The sequence below is a fragment of the Brachyistius frenatus genome, unplaced genomic scaffold (genome assembly GCF_029030835.1).
Source record: "Brachyistius frenatus isolate BFR_SWC_R1_liver_20210118 unplaced genomic scaffold, ASM2903083v1 Contig_33, whole genome shotgun sequence".
Classification (NCBI taxonomy): domain Eukaryota; kingdom Metazoa; phylum Chordata; class Actinopteri; family Embiotocidae; genus Brachyistius; species Brachyistius frenatus.
Window position 1 is genome coordinate 960,544 of NW_027210632.1, and position 24,667 is coordinate 985,210.

Below are 24,667 nucleotides of genomic sequence, written 5' to 3' on the forward strand. Positions count from 1 at the left end.
TCCATTGTTGAAGGCAAAAATATTTAGTAAAACGTATGCTGCATGTTGTAGTGGAGGCACACATTTCAGAAATGTATACCTCAAAATCTGCACATATAAAAAGCTAACTGCATGACTACTTATAGAGTAAGACATTTAGTTTATTGGGCACTTTGCTAAATTCTAACTTAGAAAAGGCAGACATTTCTATTGTTTTTTTTTTTCATTATATACATGTAGTAGAGAAGTAGTGATAGAGGGGATACATTTTTAAAAAAAAACATAATGGATAAGATAAAGCTATTTTTTTTCTCGCGATTATTGCCGTTATCCCCCTCCTCTGTCAGTCAGCCTCATCCTTTTTTTCTTGGCCCGTCCCTGGATGCCAACTGGGAGCCGCGACCTGCTCCTTTATCAACACAGAGCCAGGTGCACTCTGTGAGCTTCCTGCTTGCCCTTTATCAGCACAGGCTACAGAGATGTAAGTCTGGTTTGTGTGCTGCAGCATGTGTGTATTTACTGGAGACGGGGGTAGATCATATTTTTTGGGTGCCTGATTGAGCTGGAGCAGATTACGCGTTTGTGCTCGCTGATGTGCCCGCATGAATGTGAATATGCGAATACATGTGTAGTTGTGTCTTGGCAAGTGTGTGTGTGTGTGTGTGTGTGTGTGTGTGTGTGTGTGTGTGTGTGTGTGTGTGTGTGTGTGTGTGTGTGTGTGTGTGTGTGTGTGTGTGTGTGTGTGTGTGTGTGTGCGCGAGAGAGAGAGAGAGAGAGAGAGCAGAGGGATCAGATCCCAAGCCTCTCCCAGGAGACTCAGGGGGCCTGTCACTTCAAAGGGCCGCGAGGGCCCGCTATGCCGGCCTGCCGGCCAAGGGGGAAATCCTGTTTATGTGGCGGGGCCTGCCTTGGCAGGACCAGTGGCTAACACCAGAGCCTGGCGCTTCCACAGACTGCCACCACCCATGCAGGTTTAAATCCTGTACCACACTGTGATCCCAAAAGCCAGCCTCTTCTCTCTTCAAATACATCTGAATTAGAGAGGATAATATTTTGGGAGGGACCCAGTGCTTTGATTTGAGACCTGAAACGTGTAAGCACCAGAAGCTGTGGTTTCTTGTTGAATATGTAAAAATGGCAACTTGAGATATGACGTAATTTTTCTCGTGGCTAATTCAACAATACAATGATTGTTCGTTATGATATTTTGCGTGGTGGCCTTTCGCTGCTCCATGCTGTGCTCACAAAATGAGAAGCCCACTTTAACACCCTCAGAGCAGTCAACAAAAGAGAAGAGAGAGAGGGGGGAAAAGCTTTAAGCCGTCAAAGTGGCTGACTGGGGAGACAGAGGGAAACAGCTTTGCCTTTAAAACGTTTGAAACGCTTTTAACTCATCAAGCTTGGCTGATCACAAAGAAAATTGATCTGTACCGGAGAAGGGGATCTTCAATGCACTTTGTACTCCTCAGTGATTTGCTTGACAGGCGCCTGCTGACTTTGTTTGAAGAGGATTTTGATGAGGTTGAGGAATGATGTTGATGGGACGTTAATGTGTCAGACCATTTTGAATGTTTTTTTAAAAAACAATAAAATGACTTCAGGATACTCTCCTGTCAAATATCACTCCAATCCAATAAAATAATTGTTAAATCTGCAGCTACTTTTATTGGATTTAAGCACAGAAGTATGTTTTAACAGAGAAAACATTATTTATCAAGATGTGAAATGAGCAGTCAAATATGAATTTACTCCATTCGTCAAGTGAGTGTCATCTTGACCGACCATATTTTGACAAACACACCTGCCACCGTAACTATGTATGATTTCTTAGAAATGCTGTAATATTTAAAGAGGAAAATGCAACGAGGCAATGAAACCCCTGTGAGGTGTGTGGTGTTTATTAATAGTATGACCCAGTAATGTCACGTAAGGGCTTGGAGTTGGAGGTGTGGTGGAGAGAACAGTGGGGTTTTTTTCATGCAAGAAAACCATCTATAAAAATGAAGTAAACTTGTTTTTTTTTTTTTAAATAAAAAAGAAAAGAAAAAGAAACAGTTAAGCAGCAGTACAGTCAAACATGGTCAGTCTGCGAGTCACTCAGTCAAAGGAAAGAGAGACATTGAACCCACTGAGTTAATATACCTTTGAATATCAGATGGATTCTGTATTATTACAATTTTACTGCCAGGGGTGTCAATTGGGAATTACTCTAAATCCTGTCTCCGATTTTCTACCTGTCCCCTCGCTGTCATAAATATGCAAAGCACACAAGGACACTCTTAAGGCAAAAACCATGACATCAAGCCTTTTCTATTTCCTTGTCTTCTCCAGCCCCGTCCTCCATCCTGCTCTGTCCTCCCTCACCCTGCCCTGTACCTCAGCTCCTGCATTTTCTCAGGGATGTTGACATCTGCCATGTGGCAAGATTGTGCTTGACAGCTCCTAATAGACCAAGATGACTTCATGAAAATCCCAATTCTTCAGTCAGTGTTTTGACTAACCGAGCTAAATCAAAACAGGCAGACATCAACATACTGCTATAATTAGCTAAATTACATTTTTAACGTGATGTCAGGATCTCTGATGAATAAAGGTTTATAAATTTAGTTAGAAATCACACATCTTCAGACTTTTGCTTCAGAACCAGAGTATTTTACCAGAGTTCACAGTGAGCGTGCAAAGATGCACAACTTTTCATGAAGTACATCCACCGAACTGTTAACAAATGGTTTACAATTTAGACGGGGGGTAGGCGTTTCTCCGTGTTATCCAAAAGGCAACAGGACTTGATTGAGTTTCTTGAAGCCGTTTCACCTCTCGAGCGAAAGACTTCGTCAGTTCTAAATGACTGATGGGGAGACCGTTACACTTTCGTGGGGTCTTGTAGGCAACTTGTCCACTGAATGAAAGGTGAAACATCTTCAAAAACCTCAACGATGTCCAGCTGCCGTTGTACAACACTCAGAAATACCATGACCTGGATGACCGAGTCTTCACAGACGAGCGGTGTTAAAGTTCAATATCCAGAACTGCAGCAAAGTTAATCATCAATAACTTCATCTGTTTCTACTAATATTTTTATATTTTTATTGCTGGGGTATCAAATACTATTGTTTCGTCAAACCTGCCAGCAACAGAGAGATACGCATAATATGACTTTTGGCATTGGCATCGGGCCAACTAGAGTTTAAGACAGAGGTCACGTGACAGACTACAAAGACTGACAAGGTCCACATACATAGGAGATTAGGGATGGTTGCATTGAAGAAACACGGGACACCCAGTATTGGCGTTTGAAAAAAAGTCCACCTCGATTTTGGCTTTCCCACAGACTTTGTGAATTGCATTACGTAGTTAAGGTAATGTACAAAAAGTTACCTGACGTAAAAAAAAAAAAAACCATAATCTAATCCCTAACTCTACCCAAGTAGTTCTGGTGCCTAAACCTAACCAAATTGTGACCACATCACATTGAAGACAAACCGTGATCTTTTCCTAAATCTAACCATGTACGTATGTACTAAGGCTGCTTGTGCATATGTATGAGATGCTAAAGGGCATCTTTTGCGTATCTCTAAGACACCAGCGGGCTGTGACAAAAAAAAAAATCTAGGTTTTGAGATGAGAACAGGTTGGCTGTTCAGCATGAGGCTTTAAAAATGTCCAAATAAAGCTACTTTATGTTTTTTATAAAGAGGGCAACGAGTATGCAACACATTTAAGGTGTATCAGGGGCTGAGTCAACTGTGTAGGTGATGCTGCATTCTTGAAAACAGTACACAAAGAGCCACCAGTAATGGATGCTTGTAGGAGGCATGGATGTTCTCAGTTTCTCTCTCACCTCTCTCATTCCCCAGTCTTCTTCCCTCTTTTGATTTGGATGAAAGGATAAATAAAGACCAAACAAGAGGAGTAGGCCTGAGGTTCTTAATAAGGAAAAATAAAATATGGCTGTAATTGGTCTGTGTCACGTTTCCTCTCCATTTAAATCGTATCCAAATTGCTGCCTTTGACTGCAACTGATGTTTTTGACTGCAATTGTGCAATTTAAACTGGATGAATAAGGCCAAATTTTCCAAGGTTGTTTTTCATGGTTACCGTAAAATAAAGCTAATTTTTTTACACCGCAGCTGCTGATGAGGCCCGTGAAGCAGTAGGAGAGAAATGACAGGTGGAAAGAACGATGGGATGAATGAGGAATATTAAAAAGAAGCCTGCCTGTAGAGAGGACCACAACATGGTTGTACGGAGATTTGAGGGAAGGCATGCCAGAGATAGCACACAGAGATAAAAAGGCCAATAGGAAATAATAAATGAAAAAAAAAATAGTGATAAAAACAATAAAACAAGGAAACTACCTGCCTCAAATCAAATGTTTCTCCACTGGCCAAATAGTCGTATTCACTTTCATATACAGCATACAAAGCCCTTGGGGTAGCACCTATGAAACTTAAGCTTTTATTTTGTAAAGTCTACCTGCTCATTCTGATGCCAACAAACCATCTTGGGTGCTATAAGTTGTTTTTCCACTGGAACCGTTTTTTGTTTTTTTTTGCACAGCTAACTCCCACTGACTTCAAGCAAAGCACATTAGGAGCCTTTTGTCTAAGAGTGCAGTGACTAGGTGTGCCTTGGAAATGCCCCTATACATTCCACCTCCACTCTCCCAAGGGAACCACTTATGTGTTTTTTTTAATGCAACGCAGTGTGATTCATGTGTGCGCATGTTTATTTGCATGTGTGTGTGTTTCTTGTAGGGAACAAAGAGTGTATGCATACTGCAGTTGAAGTTGTAGCTTATCTTTATAGATGCTAAAGTAACATGTTTGTGTTGCGGTGGTTTTATCATGTCTCTGTGTGTCTTTCTGCAAGTGCCTCCATTTCCTCTGCAGCATGTGTGCAAGTGCCCATAAGTAGCATCAGCCCACCTCACTGTATGGCTGTATTCCCAGTGGCAGTCAGTCAAGGTAACCTAATACACATCTGTGAGTGAGCATTTAAGGAACAGCTAAGCGTTCACATGGGGCTACCTGGCACAAGCACAGCCAGCAAACACAGTCTCTTCCTTGCTCAGAGGCCTCCTCACAGCTGGGTTGCATGCTTTAGATCAACCTCCCTTTTTTTTCTTCATATTTTTATGATGGAACAATTAAAAGATTTGGCTCACATTTCAGCTTTTTGAAGCACTTTGCAGTAATATTTAGGTGCATTCTCCTTAACCCTACCACAATTATGCCCAATAAAAGATCAATGAAAAAAAGAGACCGGTCAGTCAATGTGCTTCGATCCGAGTGTGCAACACAATTTAGAATGGAATAACAAGGTGCACCGAGTTGGTAAGATCTGTTCTTCTTCACACCTAAAAACACACAGAATCTTTTCATTCTCAGGGGCTTATTTGTTAAAGCTGTTGGCGTCAGAGAGATGCACGCATGGTGCCCTTTGGTTTCAGCACTGTGACCACCAAAGTAAAAAAAAAGAGGTCATGTGATGAAGTAGAAAGACTGACCGAGTCCGTGTAGGGAGGAGGTTAGGGGTTGTTGGATGGGGCAAACAAAGGAGTCACACTCAGGAGACTAGTGTTCGAGTCTGTGAGAGAGCAACTTTTAAGTAACGTAGTAATTTATTTATGTCATGTAAAGCATTTAACTTACGAAACACCTGTATGACGCACGTAACATTAGCTACATAAAATTACTTTCAACCATGATCTGGGTGAGAACGGGTTAAAACACACTAAAGACACACCTTGGATATACTGTAACGCCATTGTATAATTTGTTTTAAGTGATGTATATATATGGGCTTTAAATTTGTTAATTGCTTTTTTTTTTTGTGTCTTTACAGGTGATAAAAAAAAACACATTTCACACAAAATGTGCCCTTTAACTTTGAAAGTTGCTTTGTTTGGTTGTTTCTGTCTTTTCTTTTTGTCTTTTATTGTGAAGCACTTTGTGACATCTGATCTAAAATGGACTTACATCAAATATAAAGCATGTACCATGAATACATACACTTAAGAACTTACAGTATGCAAACAGATACATTGACTTCTTCTCCCTAGAGCCACCACTGCATTTCTGGCAGCACTGGTGGTCCCTTCCCACTTTTCATTTTTAAAACATCTAGGGCTATTCAATAAAGGAGCTTCAGGGACCTCGGAGGAGCAGGATGGAAAAATGGAGTGAGCATTCAATTCTGCCTGAATTATCCCATGGTTTGTGTGCTTACCCCGATAAAAGAACAGAGAAGAAATCGGTGGCTTATTTAAAGGCTGCTGCATCATGCTCAAATCCGTCACTCCCAAACAGGACCTAAATTTTGCATGCCTGTGAGGGAACAGCTTCTGCCCTTTACAAGTAACATGGTACATTGTTAAGTGTGACACTGCATGTTGGGATTTCTTGTTGAATTGCGAGTCCTATATGCTTGCCCTGGAGCAGGGATGGGTGGTAGTCTTTATTTAGCCAGGGTCGGTGGAGTGTTTGTCCTCATATAAAGGTCACAGCTTTCCAGTGAGGGCACTCATTACTCCCAGTTAGTCAATAAAGAGTCAGTTTGAGCTCTTGGGGGTAAAAACTCCTAATTTAATGTCAAACAGCAGTTTCCTTGACTATTAATGGATTTTTAAGCATACTGCTCTGTTTTGGTGGAACATACATTAGAAATGTTGCCACATAAAAAGCCATTTGGCTCCTTTTTGGGAAAATCCAGCAAGCAGGAAGAAATTTGAGGCAGAGTTTAGGCACAATTACACAACAGAGAAGGAGGATGGATAAGTGATAACAACCCTCAAATTAGATTCTTACTATTAAAAGAAAAGCAAAAAGCTCACAGTTTACATTATGTGGCCCGTTCAAAAGAAAACCATTGCTGTACACCAGCAAACCTTGCATTTAATTAAGCAGGTCCCCTCAGCCCCTTTTTTTTATTTTTTCTTATCTGGGAGCCAGCATAATAATTCCATATACGCTGTGATATCATCTGCTTAATGTGCTATTTTACCATACAGTTAAACCTGGGCGATAAATCTAGCGGTGCTCGCCATTAATAGATGCAGGGCCTCACTGAATAATGTGTGCATTAGATTAAAAGCACTACAGAAGTGAACCACCGTGGAGAGAGAAATGCTTCACGTTAATCTCTCTTGGTGGTTCCCGAAGGATGAGAACTTAGTGCCCTCTTCCCATGGCTGTAGGTGTAGCATGGAGGCGGCGGCGTGTGTGTCTGCAAATGGGACAGCGAGAAAGATTAAAAGATGGATCGGAAAACGTGTGCCTGCGCGTAAATTCAAAGGTGCGTTCACTCCAAGAGCTTCTGATAAATTCATTTTAGGCACACAATGCAAACACGTGCACCAAGTGCACAGCAGAAAAGCCTTTACAAAACTACTTTCATGCACACTCTGGCCACAGATTCAAAAAAGCAGCACAATGCATGCCTGGTCTCCTAGGTTAAAACACTGCTTTTCAAAGTATCCGTCGACACATTTACTTCTCAGACCTACACAGTTAACACTGGCCCTTGTCAACCCTACACTTGTGACATTAAATTCTCTCTCTCTCTCTCTCTCCTCTTTTCTCTCTTAACATACTCACATTCCCTGATTTCCAGTGCGCGGGGAGCGATTTGAGGTGACCTCGTTACGGAGGATGACAATACAACAAAAGAACGGGGTTATGAAATCGAGAAATTCTATTTCCACCCTCCTGGCCATTCATCTCCCTGCAATATTGAGAAGAGGATTCATTATTCGGTACCCTCTCTCCACTATCGTATGAATTTGCATACTCTGCATACATGGGTAAGTGGGTGTGTGGGGCTACGCGTGTGTGTATTATTGTGGTCGTGTTTAAGTGTACTTGTGAGCATGGGGATAAAGACTATAGTGGGGGTCAAAAGTGGGGTTAGATTGAGGTTAAGGTAAACCCCCTGGATATGAATATAATTTAAAGAAATGTCTTCACCATAATAGGCAAGATATAGCGTGTGTGTGTGTGTGTGTGTGTGTGTGTGTGTGTGTGTGTGTGTGTGTGTGTGTGTGTGTGTGTGTGTGTGTGTGTGTGTGTGTGTGTGTGTGTGTGTGTGTGTGTGTGTGTCGGAGAACACAAGTGTGTTCATGTGAAAATGAAAAAAAGACAGTAATAGAAAGAGAGAAAGTTGAATGCCAGAAAATGCTTTTGATGATACAAATGCATTAGGTCTAAGTGTGTGAGCGTATACATCTGCATGTGGCTGTTCAAGAAAAAGCCCTACGAGCTCTCATCCCACGCAATAACTGCACCATTAAAACTCTGTGAGCTGCCGCCATGACAAAGGCAGCCCCACTTCCTGGTTTGGGCGAGTGGACGTTTAGCCCTCTGATCAGACGCTCAAAGCTGAGTCGACAAAAAGGCAGGCTTAAAAGGCAAACGTCAGCCCAGAGGCCACAATGTGTGAAGTCGACAGTTAGAGAAGAGGCAAAGAGAGAACATGGCTAAGGCGGAAAACATTTTACAATACAAATTATGTGCAGCTGTCATCATCATATTAAAAATAGTTTAAGTATACATGATCATACAGAATGATACAGCACATGAGTCTGAGGACGCTGCTGCAATCCTGCTGTGTGACATGATGGTTTGTATTAAATGTCCAAATTGTAGCTACATGATTTGTTTTAGAAACCAGTTAGGCCTAGAAGGTTGTAGCGAATGTATTTCTTCTCTTGTTCATTAAGAAACTCGTTATCTACTTGTAGACACATTATAAAATATTACAAAAATAAATTAAACTACTATAAAAGAAACATTAAATAACTATTAAATCTAACAACAATGAGTCTTGCTACAGATGCATTCAAATTAGAATATTTAAAATTGATTCAGCTGGATCCCACATTTCCCATAACCCATGCATGGTAGTGTGTAAAATTATGGAGGAATGCTCCGTTACAGAACGACGTATATAAATAATTCAAAACAAGGTAAAAAAGGTCAGTGCAGTTAACAGAAATGCTTAATCTGCATTTACTGCATGTCCTAATTCAAATGTATTCAAACAACTGCTGAGAAAATTGATTCAGAATTATAACATACCCCTCTGATGCAAAACTGTTGAAATATTCTGTTTACTTTTATCCGAGTTATCAAAGCAAAAATCTGATGTATCTGTCTCATTGCACATAAAATGGCACCAGCTGATGGCTTGTGATGACACGGTGTGTCAACAGGAAATAGAAAATGAGTCCGTCCGTATGTCCGTCCATATGTCCGTATGTCTGCTCCCCCCGCCCCCACACACACACACACACGCGCACACACACACACACACACACACACACACACACACACACACACACACACACACACACACACACACACACACACACACACACACACACACACACAAACACATCCTCTCTGCCTTGTGTATCTCTTTCTCTCTATCTTTCACTTGTACTCCCAATCATATGTCACTCCAAAGGCAGGGGATTAGGTGGTGGTGGTTTGTGGTGCAGACACACACTAGTGGCAGGAGCATGCCTGTATATTGATATGCTGACTGTGTATAATCCAACAAAACATCTCCCTTCGCCGCTGCGGCTTCTGAATACACAGACGCACTTCGACATCGCCCAAGGATTTGTTAATTAGCTTGCCAACATCTGTCCTCAGTGCAAAATAGGATTACATTACAAAAAGAAAAAAAAAAAAAAAAAAAAAAAACACACACAGTCATTGCCTGATCCCCACCTTTCCATAAAAGCAGCACCCCCAACTTCATAGCTCAGAAGTTATATAAAAAAATTTTTTAAAAAAAGAATAAAAAATTTAGAGAAATGACAAATGTTGTATGTGATCCTTCTTTAATTGATGTTAGCATGTTGAATAATGCATGTCCTTCTTTGGGAGAGGACTGCACAGCATTTAATTGTGTTTGTGTATTTCGGTGTCGGTGCGTGTAAAAGGGGGTACTATATTTAATGTGAAACTCATTACTTGTAATGTCCTCCACGAACCAAAAGGAATTGATAAAGTGATAACTTCTCTTACAGAATGATTATAGTTGTGATTAAGTTGTATGAGACCGACCCTATAGGAGATGAACAGGAGGGTGAAATGGCGAGGATTTCTCTCTGCTCATTTCTCTGCTGGAAGTTCAATGTAGTCTCCCCAGACATTGACAAATGAAGTAATTACATTTATGTGAGTGTGTAGGATTGATTCATCAACCAGTGCTTGCTACCAAAAGCTTCTGATTTAATTGGGGAGCTTGTGACACATGCATCTTCCTGTGATAACAGATCAATTTTATCAAAATTAAATCACCCCAACAATATTATGTTTGGAATTCAGTACAACTCGAGTCGATGTCACACGATTTGGTGAGTTACACTATACCAATTATTCATCATTGGAGAGTTACAAGAAATATGTTATTTGTTAATTAGAAGGCACAACATGACCCAAAATCTATAGTGATATGTCATCATTGATCTTTCAGTTAATGCAAAATGTGTGTGCACACTTTAATCTTCATAAAGCACACTTTTTTTGTTGAACATATCTGCAAATGCACATTCATTGACAATACATGTCCTTTGTTCTCTCTACAATATGTAGTTGTGGAATTTAAACGTTGTCCGACGTTACCCAAAGATTGTCGTTTCCTCAATCTAACTACACACAAGATAGGAGGACATCCCCCATTCATTTCATACAAGGACGCATCAATTACATTTTGTTTAAAATGTATTTGGAGTAACAATTTAGTAAATTATTAACATAATTGCAGAGACACAGGGTTGATTATCTTAGCAACGCTTGTAGTTTTGAATTAACTTTTACAGGTTTTAAGATTCGCCACTAAGATTTCTGCCTCCAACTTAATAGAATGGGAGTAAAAGCATTTGTGTGGTGCTTAAAGCATTAAAACATTTCTAAAAAGTAGAAAAATATATTTCCACAAAGAGTCTCCTTGTTTCAGCAGAATCCACAGAACAGATGAAAGCAAACTTGTTTCACCTCCATTGGATTAGTGTGGGGGAAGAAATCAAATACAACAGCATAATATTTCCAGAACATGTGGGACCTGTTATTGCTAGGTAACAGACACAAGTTAAGTGATTTTTTTCTTCTTCTTTTAATCCAACACTTAAACTGTAAATCTCTGCTTAGAACAAGGGATATGAAAAATACGTCTGAATGCTTGAGCACCAGTCAGTTAGCTCATATATTTGATGTCATATTCAAACAGAGTCCAGTTAGTCAGAGATGGCACAGAAATGATGTAGATTGTATCGGTTTCAGAAAATATCGACGGATAATGTTCTGGTTTTATGCCAGAGTTATACCAGTCTAATAGCGCATTAAATTATCAAAGTCAATGTGTCATTTTCACAAATTATACCACAATCAGCCTATTGTGCCATTTAAGTGTGTTTGCAAATCTTACATGGATAGAAGAAATTAGCATGAAATCAAAATAAATCATGTTCTGCTTTCTATCTAAATGAAATACTCCGAACGTTGGTGTTGTTTAAATGCAGGCGTCCAGATGAAACACAGGGTTTGCCAGTGAGAGGTTTGTAGCACAAAAGGTGACATTCAACGGCAGAATTCATAACAGAGTTCATATCCGCGAATTGTGTCACATGTTGCCCATAGGGTCCCAGCTGAGAAGTCATAATGAGCTCTTCAACCCTAAAGAGGCAGGCATAACTCGCATGTTCTGCTGCCACTTTCACAATGGAAGGGTTTATCACTGCCAAAGGCTTCAGGGGGGGAAAGAGTGTGAGCGGAGGAGATTGGGGAGGGAGGAGAATACTGTACAGAAAGTTACACGTAGCTGATGAGTGCTTAACATAGATTTGAGATAATTTTGTGTTTCTACCACACGACTAAGATTCTGAAGCCACACAAATGGCTGTGAGGTTGTACGTAGGCACAGCAGTGCTTAGCCAAATGCTAATGCCACTTTGCAAGCATGTCCATATTAACTAGGTTAACCTGCTGTATTTAGCACACATGATGTCAACCAGTTTCATCAGCTTAACCGGTTAGCATGCGTAACATTTGCTGATCAGTACTAAACACAAGTCGTTTTTTGGGGATATTTGGTCAAGAAGCAACGTTTTGTCAAATTAAAATGCGTGGTAAATAGCGTACCAGATTGTAGTGGCCTGATGGTAAATTTAAAGTCAGGGGACCACCAAAGTTATTAGGATGTATGCTCCGAGCACCTTGTCAAAATTGACATGGCAATCCCTCCAATACTTGTCGAGATATTTTAGTCTGGACAGAACTGAGCAAACAGCTGACTGACTTCGCCGTCCCCAGCCACGCTATTTATTTGGCAAAAAATGGGAAGCAGTTTTACACAAACATGCACTACAAAATGGTAGAGGAGAGTTTATAAACCCTCCAGGCTGTCAGGAACTGGCTACCAAAACAATGAACTACTGTCTGACCATGGTGCAAGCCCCAGAGCCCCTCTGTAGGACTCTCTATCATGCTTTGGCACATGGGCAAAGTTCGTAATGTGTGGGACGTGTCAAGGGCAGCAAGTATGTACAGCAACTCATATCACCAGCAACAGAGTCAAGTGAGGTCGAGACAAGTTTTTTTTGGTGCATGTTAAAGGAAGCTAAATTTGGTCCCACAGTACTCAAGTCATAGTGTAACACTGTTGAGGCTTGGACTGCTTCCATCTTGATCGCTGCTACTTAGTTTGGTAATACATCATAGCAGATTAGGCAGAGGAAAGAAATAGCTTCTGTCATCGCCTGACTCGACATTCGAGGCAGTGGCTACTTCTCGGAAGCAGAACACAGTGTAAACGAGGTACATACCAAAAAACTAGAGCCAGTGAGAGTTGACAATGAGTAACACTACAGTCAATAAGAGTCTCTGCTTATATAAAAAATATTGTTGTCTGATATGTAGCTGCTATAGTTAACACACTGACATGGCCATGAACTGATATATCCCAAGTAAATACAACAAGTCTAACAACAACCAGTGCAGTATCAAACTTAGAAAAGTACATCTATCACATTAAGATCTTGTGCTGAGAGTGTGTTAAAGCTCCGAAGAAGCTTTAACACACTCCCAAGAAGCTAAAACTGCAACGGTTCAGCTCAGCTACTTATTTCATCTGACTGCCTCATCTCTTTCCAGGCAGAAACATCCTCTTGTGTTTTCTGTCATACCATTAGTCTTTCCTGCTGCTGTAGTGTGAGATCAGGCTTATCCACACTGACGTTTTTAAATCTTAACTCAATTTCCAACATCCTTGTAGCAAAAAGAAACTTGGCCAGGCAACTTTACAGAGTAGTTAAGCTTCGAGGGAGTGCTTCACTTGCCGCTAATTTTAGCCTACCCTGCCGTCGTCTGACTTCTCTTGTGTTGCATTTCTAACACATGTTGGATCAGATAGTGGAGTTCTGAATGACTACAGTCGGGCCAAATACGAAAAGCATATTTATGAAAGGAGGAATATGTTTGGTATAACTGTACGAATCAAACTGTTTTGGCCTTCTATAGAAGTGAAAGTTTTATACCCCTACTATCAAATGTCAATGTATCCTATGCAACCCCAAATTAAGCTCTGCCTTTACACAGTCAGATTTGTTTCTTTTAAAGTTGTGAATGAATGGAATAAACTCATAACCAGACTTATCAGCACTGATTTTACATTTGACAAAACAGATTTTACAAATGTTAAATGTGTGTAAGTAATATTCTGATATGTTTCCTTTTTGTTAAGTGTGTCTCGTGGCGTGGGTATGTGACTGTGTATGCTTGCATGGTTAAGTGTCTGTTAGTCCATTTGTGGTAATGCAGTGACTTAACTAATTGCTAAATCTGGTACAAAGCATCTCTCTTCTTTTTGAGATCAATCTATTTTGTGCATGGTCTGTTACAAATAAACCTAATAAATGTTTAATAAACTAAACGCCTGTATATGGAAAATGTGTAATAAATAGATTGAACGTGTTCTATGACCATAAGCAAGTGAAAGTGAGAAGATGAAAAGTAGAAATTCATTGTCGGGTGAAGTGGAGGTAAATGGGCAGGGTTTTAGAGCCCTTCATACATTACCATTATTTGACTACCGTGTATCATTTATTTATGTTCTGTGATACATATCGACTCATCTGATTAGGGACATTTGTAACTTCTGGGATTCAGTACTTGTCTTTGAAAATATTGGCGGTTAGAGCCTTGTTCGTAGGCACCGGGATTGTTTTTCCATTAAAAGAGGAAACCTTCCTTCATCCACTGGGCTGTACAGGGTCTCAAATCAAATCTTTACACTGTATTCCTTTTGCTCGCTACAACAGCAGCTGCAAATCAGTTTATGCATCCCAAAATGGCTGTTGGAGCAGCAACAAGCAACACTGCAAGATAAATGAGGGCAAGCGCATTGTAATTTCCATATCAATCATGGATAGTGTCAGCAGTTTAAGTTGGGGAGAATGAGAAAGAGAGGGGAAGGAAAGCGGGAATGAAGGGGTGAAAGACAAATGCAGAAAATAAGAAACTACATGCTTTTGTTATTATGAATGTACTCCAGCTATTATTAAATTAAGCCATTTCAAGCGGAGGGCAAAGTAATGCAGCTGGTGGCACGGAGCCAAAGGTCGGACTAGGCAACTGACAATCCTTGAAACTGTTTCAGAAACTCAACCGGCTCTGACATGTGGGTGCAGACAGAGTGTAGCTGTCATTTAGACCATAAATGTCCAGCAGATTTATCCTCCAGAAACATTAACATTGAATCGTGGCTGTCGGCATGTATGTCACCAGGCCTTGAGGTGGAGGTGGTGCTGCTGACAAGCTGGCAAAACGGAAAGGAAGGGAGGATGAAAGGATTGAGGGGAGGCCCTCAAGGCCCCATAACAAATTCTTGAGAGTTAGGCTGGTGAAACTTTGTGCCGGCGTTATCTTGTTAAGTGCGGGAGTCATTGAAGGACACCAGACAATTGATTGAACGGAGTTGACTTCAGCACAATTTCCTCTTCGTGGTGACATGTATCAACCTGGCCATGGGTCCCTATATTCTGCAGCTTAACTACCTCTCAGGCCTCCCACTGTGACAAATGGCTTCTGTCTCTTCTAATGCAATATTTGTTTCTACTTCTGAGAGCCTCTCGGCTACTCTGCGGCAAGTCTGTCTGCCGACTGCTTCATTGTGTGAGCTGACTTTATTCCCCAACCAGCTGTCAATTGGTGGACCGTCTGAGTGTTCTGTCTGTCTGTCTTTTGTCTCATTGCCTGTGCAGTCCTTTTTTTCTCTCCCAAGCTCTTTCTACTGCTCCCTCGTCAACCCCTTGCTCTGTCTGTCTCACTCTCACCATTTCTCTGTCTCCCTTGTGCGCTGTGTCTGTCTCTCTTCCCTCTTCTTCCATTCTCATTGCCTCGCTGCCATTCCGCTCCCTTTTTCCCTCCCTCCTCCTTTTCTCTCTCCACTTTACCGCCATGTCTCTGCTCCAGATGCTAGCTGTCTCAGCTCCGTGGGCTGCGTCTCAGTGATGGGCCCCTCAAGGAATTCAAAGCACCATTCTGGCATTTTCTTCCAAGCAATTGCTTTTTGCAGTAATAAAGGGGGGGAGTAGCTTTAGCATCTCTCTGAATGGGCTTACTGGCCCTAGGCAAAACAAGCACAAGTGCACATCCATGAATCCTCTCGAGGCAGGAGCACTCCGCAAGTCTCTGTCCGGATTCAGACCCAATTAAGCCGTTGCACGTAATTTACAGCATCGGTTTCAAAAACTTACCATTAATCAATGTGTCAAAAGCTCCGAATGAGGAGCCTGAATCTTAAATTCTGTTTGTACTGTCATTTTATTGAGAAAATTTTCATTTATATTGTCATTGTAGAGCTGGACAAGCAGTTTTCATTTGCATACCACACACAATTATTATTATTATACACAAACAACCCCTGTCTTTGACTGTGACCTGTTGAGCCCCGCAGTCATATACGACTTACAATATGATATGTAAATATTATACACGCAGTTTTAATGGTAATTAAAGTCACATTGACACCAAATTAATTCACGATGGGACATGGAGCATTTAAGGTGCAATTAGCCATGGAGGCGGCTGATACTTTGCTTAAATGCAAACTCCAAACACTTTGCAATTTGTTTTCACATTAAGTAAATGTCACAGCATATTAGCACGCTATTATGGAATCCATGTTTTCTTACAAAGCGGCGTCTGGTTACAAAAGTGCAGGTGGTGGAACGGAGAGAGAAACAGAAATTAGTGAGGGGGTGAGACAGAGAAGAGGCTTTGATGCAACTTTTACTGCATCCGAGCGCAAACAAGTGCACCAACTGTTGTGGCTGTTAACCGTTCTTGGGCCATGAAGCAGCTGTGGAGGAACAGGCTGTGTGTTGCTGCTCTACCACGTCAGCATCATTCCTGTGGTTCGCTCGCATGATCGGCCAAGACATGCGTGCACACACCGCCTGTGGACATGCACTTTTATCCCACACATCTTTTAATAAGCTGTCTGTTGTGTGCTTATCGCCAATCAATACCTTTAAACAAGAGGCGCTCACACACAAACGCGCGCACACACACACGCACACACACAGTGGCAATGGTAAGGACTTATTCTGTAATTGTTTGTACACCTGCAATCAGGAGTGTTATAAGTACTCAGCTTAACTTAAGTAGTCATCGAAATGGCAAGCTTTCAATAATTTAGTGTGAGTACATCTGTAATTTCTTGTTAAATGTCCTTGACTACAATGTTTTCATGCAAATCAAGATGGCTGTTTTGAGAACGCAGGTTTAGCAGACCCAGTATTGAACCAGACTGAGAGCTTACAGTCATACTCGGGGCTCTGTGAGGCTGTACTCTGTACTCTCAGGTGGGGTGAGCTAAATGCTAAGGTCGGTAGGCTAACACGCTCATAGTTCATGTTAACATTTTTGAGTTTAACAGGAATAATGTTGACCATGACGACCATTATAGTTTTGAAAATTAGCAAGCTAACATTTTCTAATTAGTACTAAACCTAATGGCTGAAGGAAATCCTACATTTTGCAGGCTGGAATCACCACAGTCACTAGGATACGTTCTCTAGGCACAAATATCCATCCAAAATGTTACAACAACCACGTGTTTGAGATATTTTAGTCTCGACCAAAGTGGTGGAATAAAAATGTTGATCCCACCATAGACTGTGTCTAAAGATAGACTTAGTTTCAGGGTCTCAAAAGTGGAGCCAATGCAGAAGTCCCTTAAAGTGCAGTACCACTGAGGGCCACCAGGGGCTGACTTCAGTGGACTATTCAAGAAGCCCCGACTTCTCTCATGAAATACTAAGTCTAAACATGTTTTCAGTCATGTGAGTCACTTAAAGTCACAATGGTGTCATTAGCTAAATTCCCTCCTTCTGATCAGTGTTCTGGTAGTCCTTCTGAAAATTGTAATAATAATTAGATACTACGCTTCAAAGAGAGGTATGTTTGGAGGCATGCCTGGTTCAATTGACATGCCTGGGGTATAGTCAGGTTTCCAGTATAGGTGGCTAGGCATAATGCCCCCAGGTTCTCAATCAGATCCACCCTAGCTCATCCAAATATAGTCACTTGAGCCCCCCCCCCCCCCCCCTCCAGAAAGGAGGCACTCTATTTGTCAACTTCTTCACTATGCCACTGGAAAACAGTCCCAGGTTTGGTCAAATTGCTTTTCAACAAAGCAAAGTGTGCGAGCATCAACTCATTTTCAAAACTCGTAGGATGATGGATGCCCATTGACTCACAGAGAGCCAAAAGTACAAACAGCATGCCTAAAGATCCCCATCAACAAGCACTTTCTAAAGTCAGAATTGTACTGATCATTACGACACAACATAAAACAGCAATGAGTTGATTCATGAGTGCTGTACAGGAAAAAAAAACATTGCCTTTGGTCATGTTACCATCTCCCACTTAATGTCAATGAGTCCTTTAACACACTGATAAAGATCCCATTTCTGCTTGATATTTCCTACTATTAGTCGCAAAATTTTGAATATTAGATCCTCACCCGACCAAACTTGATGCTTTCCATTTGCGGCACAGTCATTATGTGATAACACCCCTCCTCTCCTTCAAATGACACTCATCATGGACTTTAAATTTTGCAAAGCTGCCTTTTAAAAAGCTGTTCAAATATGCATGCGATCTCTGGACCCATTTCCAAGGGTCCATAATGTGGCTCTTTGCTTTCTCGGTGGAAAACTCAACAAGTTGACTCCCTTTATGAATTTACGTCCCCAGGCCATCGGCAGCCCTTTCTGCTGCTTCCTGACAGTGGCTCCTCTCTCGTCTCCCTCCCTGCAGAGGAAGAGGCTCCAGGCTATGCTGAAAATAGGATAAGATATTCAAATATGTGCATGCGTTCACCTACAAGTTCTTGTGTTTTTCGAGGTCAGTCGAGTCCCGTTTTCTCAGCTGGTGAACCACCCTCGCGACATTCTCCGACATCTCCGACAGGGATTGTGCATGTGAGGGTGCAGGTGAGCAGATATGAGCCTTGATGCCGACTACCTACAAGAGCTCATGCACTTTGAGCGCTTCAGGCGGTGGGGCGAGGTGCCAGTGTGCGACGCGCCATCTATTCTCCGCGGATGCCCCCGAGCTGCGGTTCTCAGGAACAGTCACAAATCTATCGATTGGGCCACAGAAGTACAGCGACTCACAAACAGAAAGGCAGGAAACACAGAACGCCACGCTGAACGGCGGATCTGTTGGGAATGACTTTAAGTGGCAGCAGAGAGCTTTTGTCCCTGACAGCAGGGGAAATCGTGTCCAACCTTTCAGCATTTGTAAAGTCCTCGCAGGGTTATTTTCATGTATGTGCAAGTAGGTCATGGGTGTTTCTGTATGACCCTGAGTTACTGCTTTGATGCTGTCGTGTGCGTGCGTGTGTGTGTGTGTGTGTGTGTGTGTGTGTGTGTGTGTGTGCGCGCACCAGTGTTACCCATGCGCCTGCTTTTGATTGTTATGTTCATTAGTGTCTCGGATATACGTGTTTGCTTTTCAGTGCTTAGATCTGCCTGTGCGTGTCATCTAGGTGTGTGTATGCGCACACAGCATTACACCTGAGGCTGAGAATGAATCAGCACTTGAAGCTTGCTATAAAAAAAATAAAAAAAGGAGTTGCACATGGCCTCTCTTCCTTCCTTTTCCTCCATCACTTCCTCTCCCTTCTCCCTCCTCCCGTTTCCACGACTTGTTACTCTTTGTCCCCTCATCCTCTTCCCCTTTCTCTCCCTTTGCAGTTTGGACTGGGCGCTACATTCCTTAGCTATCCCAAACTCAGATTAGCTACCCTTGTGGGCTCTCTCGTCTCCCTTCCTCTCCGAGCTCGCATGCAGCGCTACGGCCTCATGAATATATAATTGCAGCGTCGGCAAACAAATGCATGGCGGTGAGCTTCCAGAGGAGGGAGCCAGTGCACAGAATACAATGTTGTTGTTGTTGTTGTTGTTGTTGTTGTTGTGGTGGTTTTTTTTTTCTCTTTGTAATGTAATCAGAGGGTACTGGAGCATTCTGGTGTGATTACCGTTTCCAAAACTAAGCTTATGTTATGAACAGTTAAACTGTTGCGTTGTTGTCATTTCTCTCTCTCTTCTTTTTCTCCCTGCCTTCTGTGTGTCTTCCACCTCATTATGATTCATTTGTGACATTTTCACCCTCTCAAACATGCTTTTTATTTCACCCCTTCTCCTTCACCACACCCCTCCCCACCTTCCCTTTATAATCCCTGCACCTCTTGCTTTTTTTTTCCTTTTTTTTAATCAAGGTATCAAGCCACCACCTGGTCTTACCTCTCTTAGCTCTCACTCCCTTTCTTTCCTTCCACCCTATACCCACCTCCCATATCCCCTCCCCCCTCTCTCTCTCCCCCTCTGTCCTCTCTTCGATCCCTCCCTCTCAGAAGGGCCTGAGTGAGGATGGCAGATCGTGTGAAGTTGGATGTTGATTCTAGGTGACAGGCACCATATGAGTCATAGCCATAATCACTGAGCTTTCCTCAAACCCACCCCCACGTACACACACACACACACACACACACACACACACACACACACACACACACACACACACACACACACACACACACACACACACACACACACACACACACACACACCCCACCCTTTGGCTGCACAACACAGCAGCACTGCAAAGCAAAATTGCCCTTGGTACAAACAATAGCAATCCAGTGCCACACACCGCGCTGGTAGATTTCTAATATGTAGAGAATTGTTAAACCCTTCAGGAACTGGAGTCATTCAGAGCAGAGAAAAAGTGACAATTACTCCAAGCCACTATGTGATCCACCTAATATGCAAATTTGCCTAAAAGTAACCAAATGTGGGGTAACAGTTGAAATGTTGTTCATATTGTAGACCACTTTTCCAACCATATATATATATATATATATATATATAAATACTGCATGTGCATATGTATATTTGCCATTTTTATAGACAACTCAATGGTGTTTCCAGCATATAGTTTATTCCTTCCATATATACAGTATGTAAACTTTTAGGAGACACACAAGCTGCAATAATTACGTGATCCATCATTAAGTGATCGGCAGAAGATTCATCATTAATTGATCTGATAAATTATTATCTGTTTATGTCACTCTTTAAGTAAAAACAAATTACATTTGACAGCTCCAGCCTCTAAAATGGAGACTTTCCTTTTCTTGTACAGTAGTAAATTGATCCTATAGCCCACTGTGACCATTAGAATAGTTAATTACTAATACACATGACCATTAGCTGCAGCCCTAAAATGTAGAAAACATGTCATTCAGATTTGACTGGCCGCACCGATTATTATGGGAAAATTCCAGAAATTCAAAAACCCAAACTCTTTTGTTTGACAAGTTCAAAGATGTTCAAGTTATATCGAGAAGAGAAGAGAAGAGAAGAGAAGAGAAGAGAAGAGAAGAGAAGAGAAGAGAAGAGAAGAGAAGAGAAGAGAAGAGAAGAGAAGAGAAGAGAAGAGAAGAGAAGAGAAGAGAAGAGAAGAGAAGAGAAGAGAAGAGAAGAGAAGAGAAGAGAAGTCAGCAGTGCAGGGAACAAGAGATGATGGTAGAGGGCAGGAAAAAAAACCTGCTGAGAGAGCAGAGACCTCCATCAGAATAACATACAGTACATGCAGTGGTCAGCTCAGCTTAGAGACCCAAAAATGACAAGATATGAAAGAGAGGAAATGAATTAAAGAACAATCGCTACAAAGAGAAAGAGGCAAACCAAAATTGAAAAGGATTAAGAAAAGCTGAACATAAAATGGAGACGAATATAGACAAAATAATAAACGGCACAGGAGTTTGAGTGACCGGGATGTCCGAGGGCACAAGAACAAAGTAGAGGGTAAGATAAATATAAAAAAGAACAAAACAGAAATACATCACGGACAAGGAAGGTCAAACGGAATGAAAATGGAAAAGAAGAAAGACAATGCTAACAGCGAGAGCGAGTGGTGAGATTTACTGAGCTGCAAGTTCAAATGTTTGGAGATTTATCAGCCAGAGAGACCACAAGCTAAGACAAAATAAAGAGAAAAGAGGAGGGAAGTAGAACAGAGAAGGCCTGGGCGCTGCAGTTTATTAGACAAATACTGGTAGTGACAAAACCGAGAGAAACTGAACTGTCAGACAAATGGAACTTTGGGAAAGGTACAAAACAATATTGTTCAAGCAGTGCAGGGTGAAAAGGTTATAGAAAAGAAAAGAACTCCAAGAATCACTGCTGCTCAGATTATTAAGTTCTAGACGGGGTGAATTGTTGCTGGGTAAGAGGTCGAGGTCCGTGCAATGAGGGGGGCTCAAAGACTGCTGACTGAAACAAACATCCAGGCACCATTGATTGGACACAAGCACAAGATCAATCAACATGGCCGAAGGCACCAGAAAAGAGGGAAAGGACCCCAAATCCATAAGCTTATGCTCTTATAAACTAAAGCCCCCCCTCTCCTATGCGCACACACACACACACACACACACACACACACACACACACACACACACACACACACACACACACACACACACACACACACACACACACACACACACACACACACACAGATTAACCTGCAGCCTGTGTGATATGTAAAGAAAACTCAATCTCCTGTCTATAAGAAAGAGCTGGGGTCAGTCCACACGCTATGAAAACCTCAACCAAGTGATCATGTAATGAATCTGTTAATTTCCCTGCAACATCAGCACAGCTAATGTGCTCCAAGACAACATGATCATATTAATCATTATCTCAGCAGCTAATGAAATAGCTCAGTTTTCATGTTTTTTTTTCCCCAAACGGGCTTATCATGGCTATTGCATATAGCATCCGTTTTTTGGTTGTTTTTTTTCACACAGCAGACTGGAGGACAGTGTGCCAGCTGGATTTCTCAACGTAAGTGAGTCAGATGCAGTTTGAGACAGAGAAGGAAAGCAAGAAGGAGAGGAGGTGTGTGGGTGCCAGGGAACAAGAAATTAAAAGACATCCATGGCCAGAGAAGTAGCCTTAGAGAGGGAGAGGGGAGGGGAATTGTGTAAATATGTATGTGTGTGTGTGTGTGTGTGTGTGTGTGTGTGTGTGTGTGTGTGTGTGTGTGTGTGTGTGTGTGTGTGTGTGTGTGTGTGCGCGCGCGCTTGCATACATTTGCCTAATAAGGTTATCCTCAGGCAGTCTTGAATAGCTGCCTGGAGTACTGTTTGTCCAACTAAACAGGGATTATTCATCAGTAAAAAAAAAGAAAAAGTCAGATTTTTCGACCTTAAGTCTCATGTGAATTCTTTCTGTGTTTCATGCTCAGTAAATAGTGTTTGGTGCAGAGACAATATGACAGATGCGTGACTGTCTGACCTCAGTAAGTCAGTCTGACAGTAACACAGCCCTCAGGACAGAGATGTGTGTGTTCGTGAGACAGAGAGGGAGAATTAAAGGGAGTCGCATGAGCCTTAATTAGGCCTCTGGCACACTCAAAGTATTTTTCCACCAGACAATAAGACACATTTCTCTTTTATCCGAGTCCTTCCTCGTTAAACGTGCCTCCTTAACCCAGCATGTGTTTTGGCACCAACGAGAGCAAGGAAGAAAAGCATTAAGAGAGCGCATGGGTTTTGGTGCGAGCGCACAGCTTTGGGTCCCATGCGTGTTTTCCAATAGCTGTTAAGAAAAAAAAAAGACACGTCGACAAGTACTGAGATCAATACGCTAAGAGCATTTGTCAATACTGCTCGCAGAATTGTGTTGGCAAAGCGTCTCCACATGACACGGTCACCCACTGCGCACCAGCGCTACATGTGTGGTCAAAAAAAAAAAAACCGAGCGGCGAGACTTACCGCAATAGAGAACCAGAAGCGCTGTCAGAAGCACCACAGCCCAGAAAGTTGACGACATTCTCGGCCAGCGACTGGCATCTTTGCGTCTTGCCAACCTTGACACTGAAGCCATTGAGGAAACAGGACACTTCCTCTTTATGGAGAAAAATAAAAAGCAAAGAGAATAATTTCACAATCCAGCTCGGCTTCTTTCAATGCTCATATCTCCGCGTGTAATCCCACAAAAAGACATGTCAAGATCGAGCAACTGATGGAAAAGCAGTGACTTGCTCCTCGGGTAGTCGGATTGCCGGTGCGCAAAAGAAAAAGGTCACATCTTCCTTCGGAAACCCAGATGGAAAAAAATAATGCAGTGTTTTTCTATTCGTTCAGACACACAAGTTGGCCAACGTCTCTTTTAGTTGTCCCAAAGTGTGCAAGCCTCAATCTCCGTCGTATTTCAGTAAAACAAAGCGAAGTACGGTGGTGCCTGAAGATTACGCCGAGTTAATGCTCAAAGTGTTCAATCATCTGTACCGCAGCGCCGTAAAAGCTCCTTTCACCTGTGGTAGGTTTCCTCGATTCTCTCCCGCCTCAGCAGCCGCGACGGCGTCACTCAAAGATAGGGTTAAAATAATATAATAATGAAAACGGGGTCGTATACAATCCGGTGAATTAAACGCCTGGATGGATGAAAGAGGGTTGATTGTGAAAGAAAATAAAAGTCCTTTAAGCTCACGGTTTGGGCGCGAAGTAGATGGAGATCACAGCATGGTTGCGGGAGGAAAAGGGAGGATGGAGAATGAATGGGTAGATACATACAGACTGTGGTAGAGAGGGGGAAAAAAGTGCGCACTGTGCGACTCCAAGTGATTTTGTCCAAAGTGAAAGATTCAGATAATCGATATTACGTCAGCAATAAGGCACTTGAGGTCGCGATTTACAGATATGCAGCTTGATGCTGTTGCATCACAGACATCGTTTTACATCATGAAATCAGCGTGAATCGCGGCTAACAATGTATTGATTTTATATGGTGTTGGTTTGATTTTCCAGTCAATAACGACTGGCATTTTCCCACGTGAAAAACACTCCTCCCATAAGACATACAATTCCCACATGCATAGTATGAATAGTGAATATTTACGGCAAATGTATGGTTTTGTAATCATTTTTAATGGAATTGAGGGAAATTCGGTCCCTTTTCAGTAACATAGTAATATAGAGAGATAGTTGCGTTGAGAAAGCGGACAGTCGTTTGTGATCAGAAAATCTCGTATTTTAGTGTGTATGTTGAGACGGTGCCATCTTTCCACAGTGTAGCTTCGTTTTGCATAAATACGTT

At 41.9% G+C, this 24,667-nt stretch overlaps 1 protein-coding gene across 3 annotated transcripts in view; it reads right to left on the reverse strand.

Moving 5' to 3' along the window:
• The window catches only part of tafa5a (TAFA chemokine like family member 5a), a 139,202-nt gene extending 114,955 nt beyond the window's left edge, over positions 1–24,247 (reverse strand). The window contains exon 1 of one of the 3 annotated variants that reach the window (XR_011310973.1): positions 23,344–24,198. Coding sequence is in view for 1 of the 3 variants with exons in the window: in XM_069700280.1 (XP_069556381.1) it covers positions 23,344–23,455 (112 nt within the window). In the remaining 2 variants the exon portion in view is untranslated. Of the gene's footprint in view, positions 1–23,343 lie in introns of all 3 variants that reach the window. The other 2 variants (XR_011310975.1, XM_069700280.1) reach the window with 2 other exon arrangements.
• Positions 24,248–24,667: the final 420 nt, after the last annotated feature.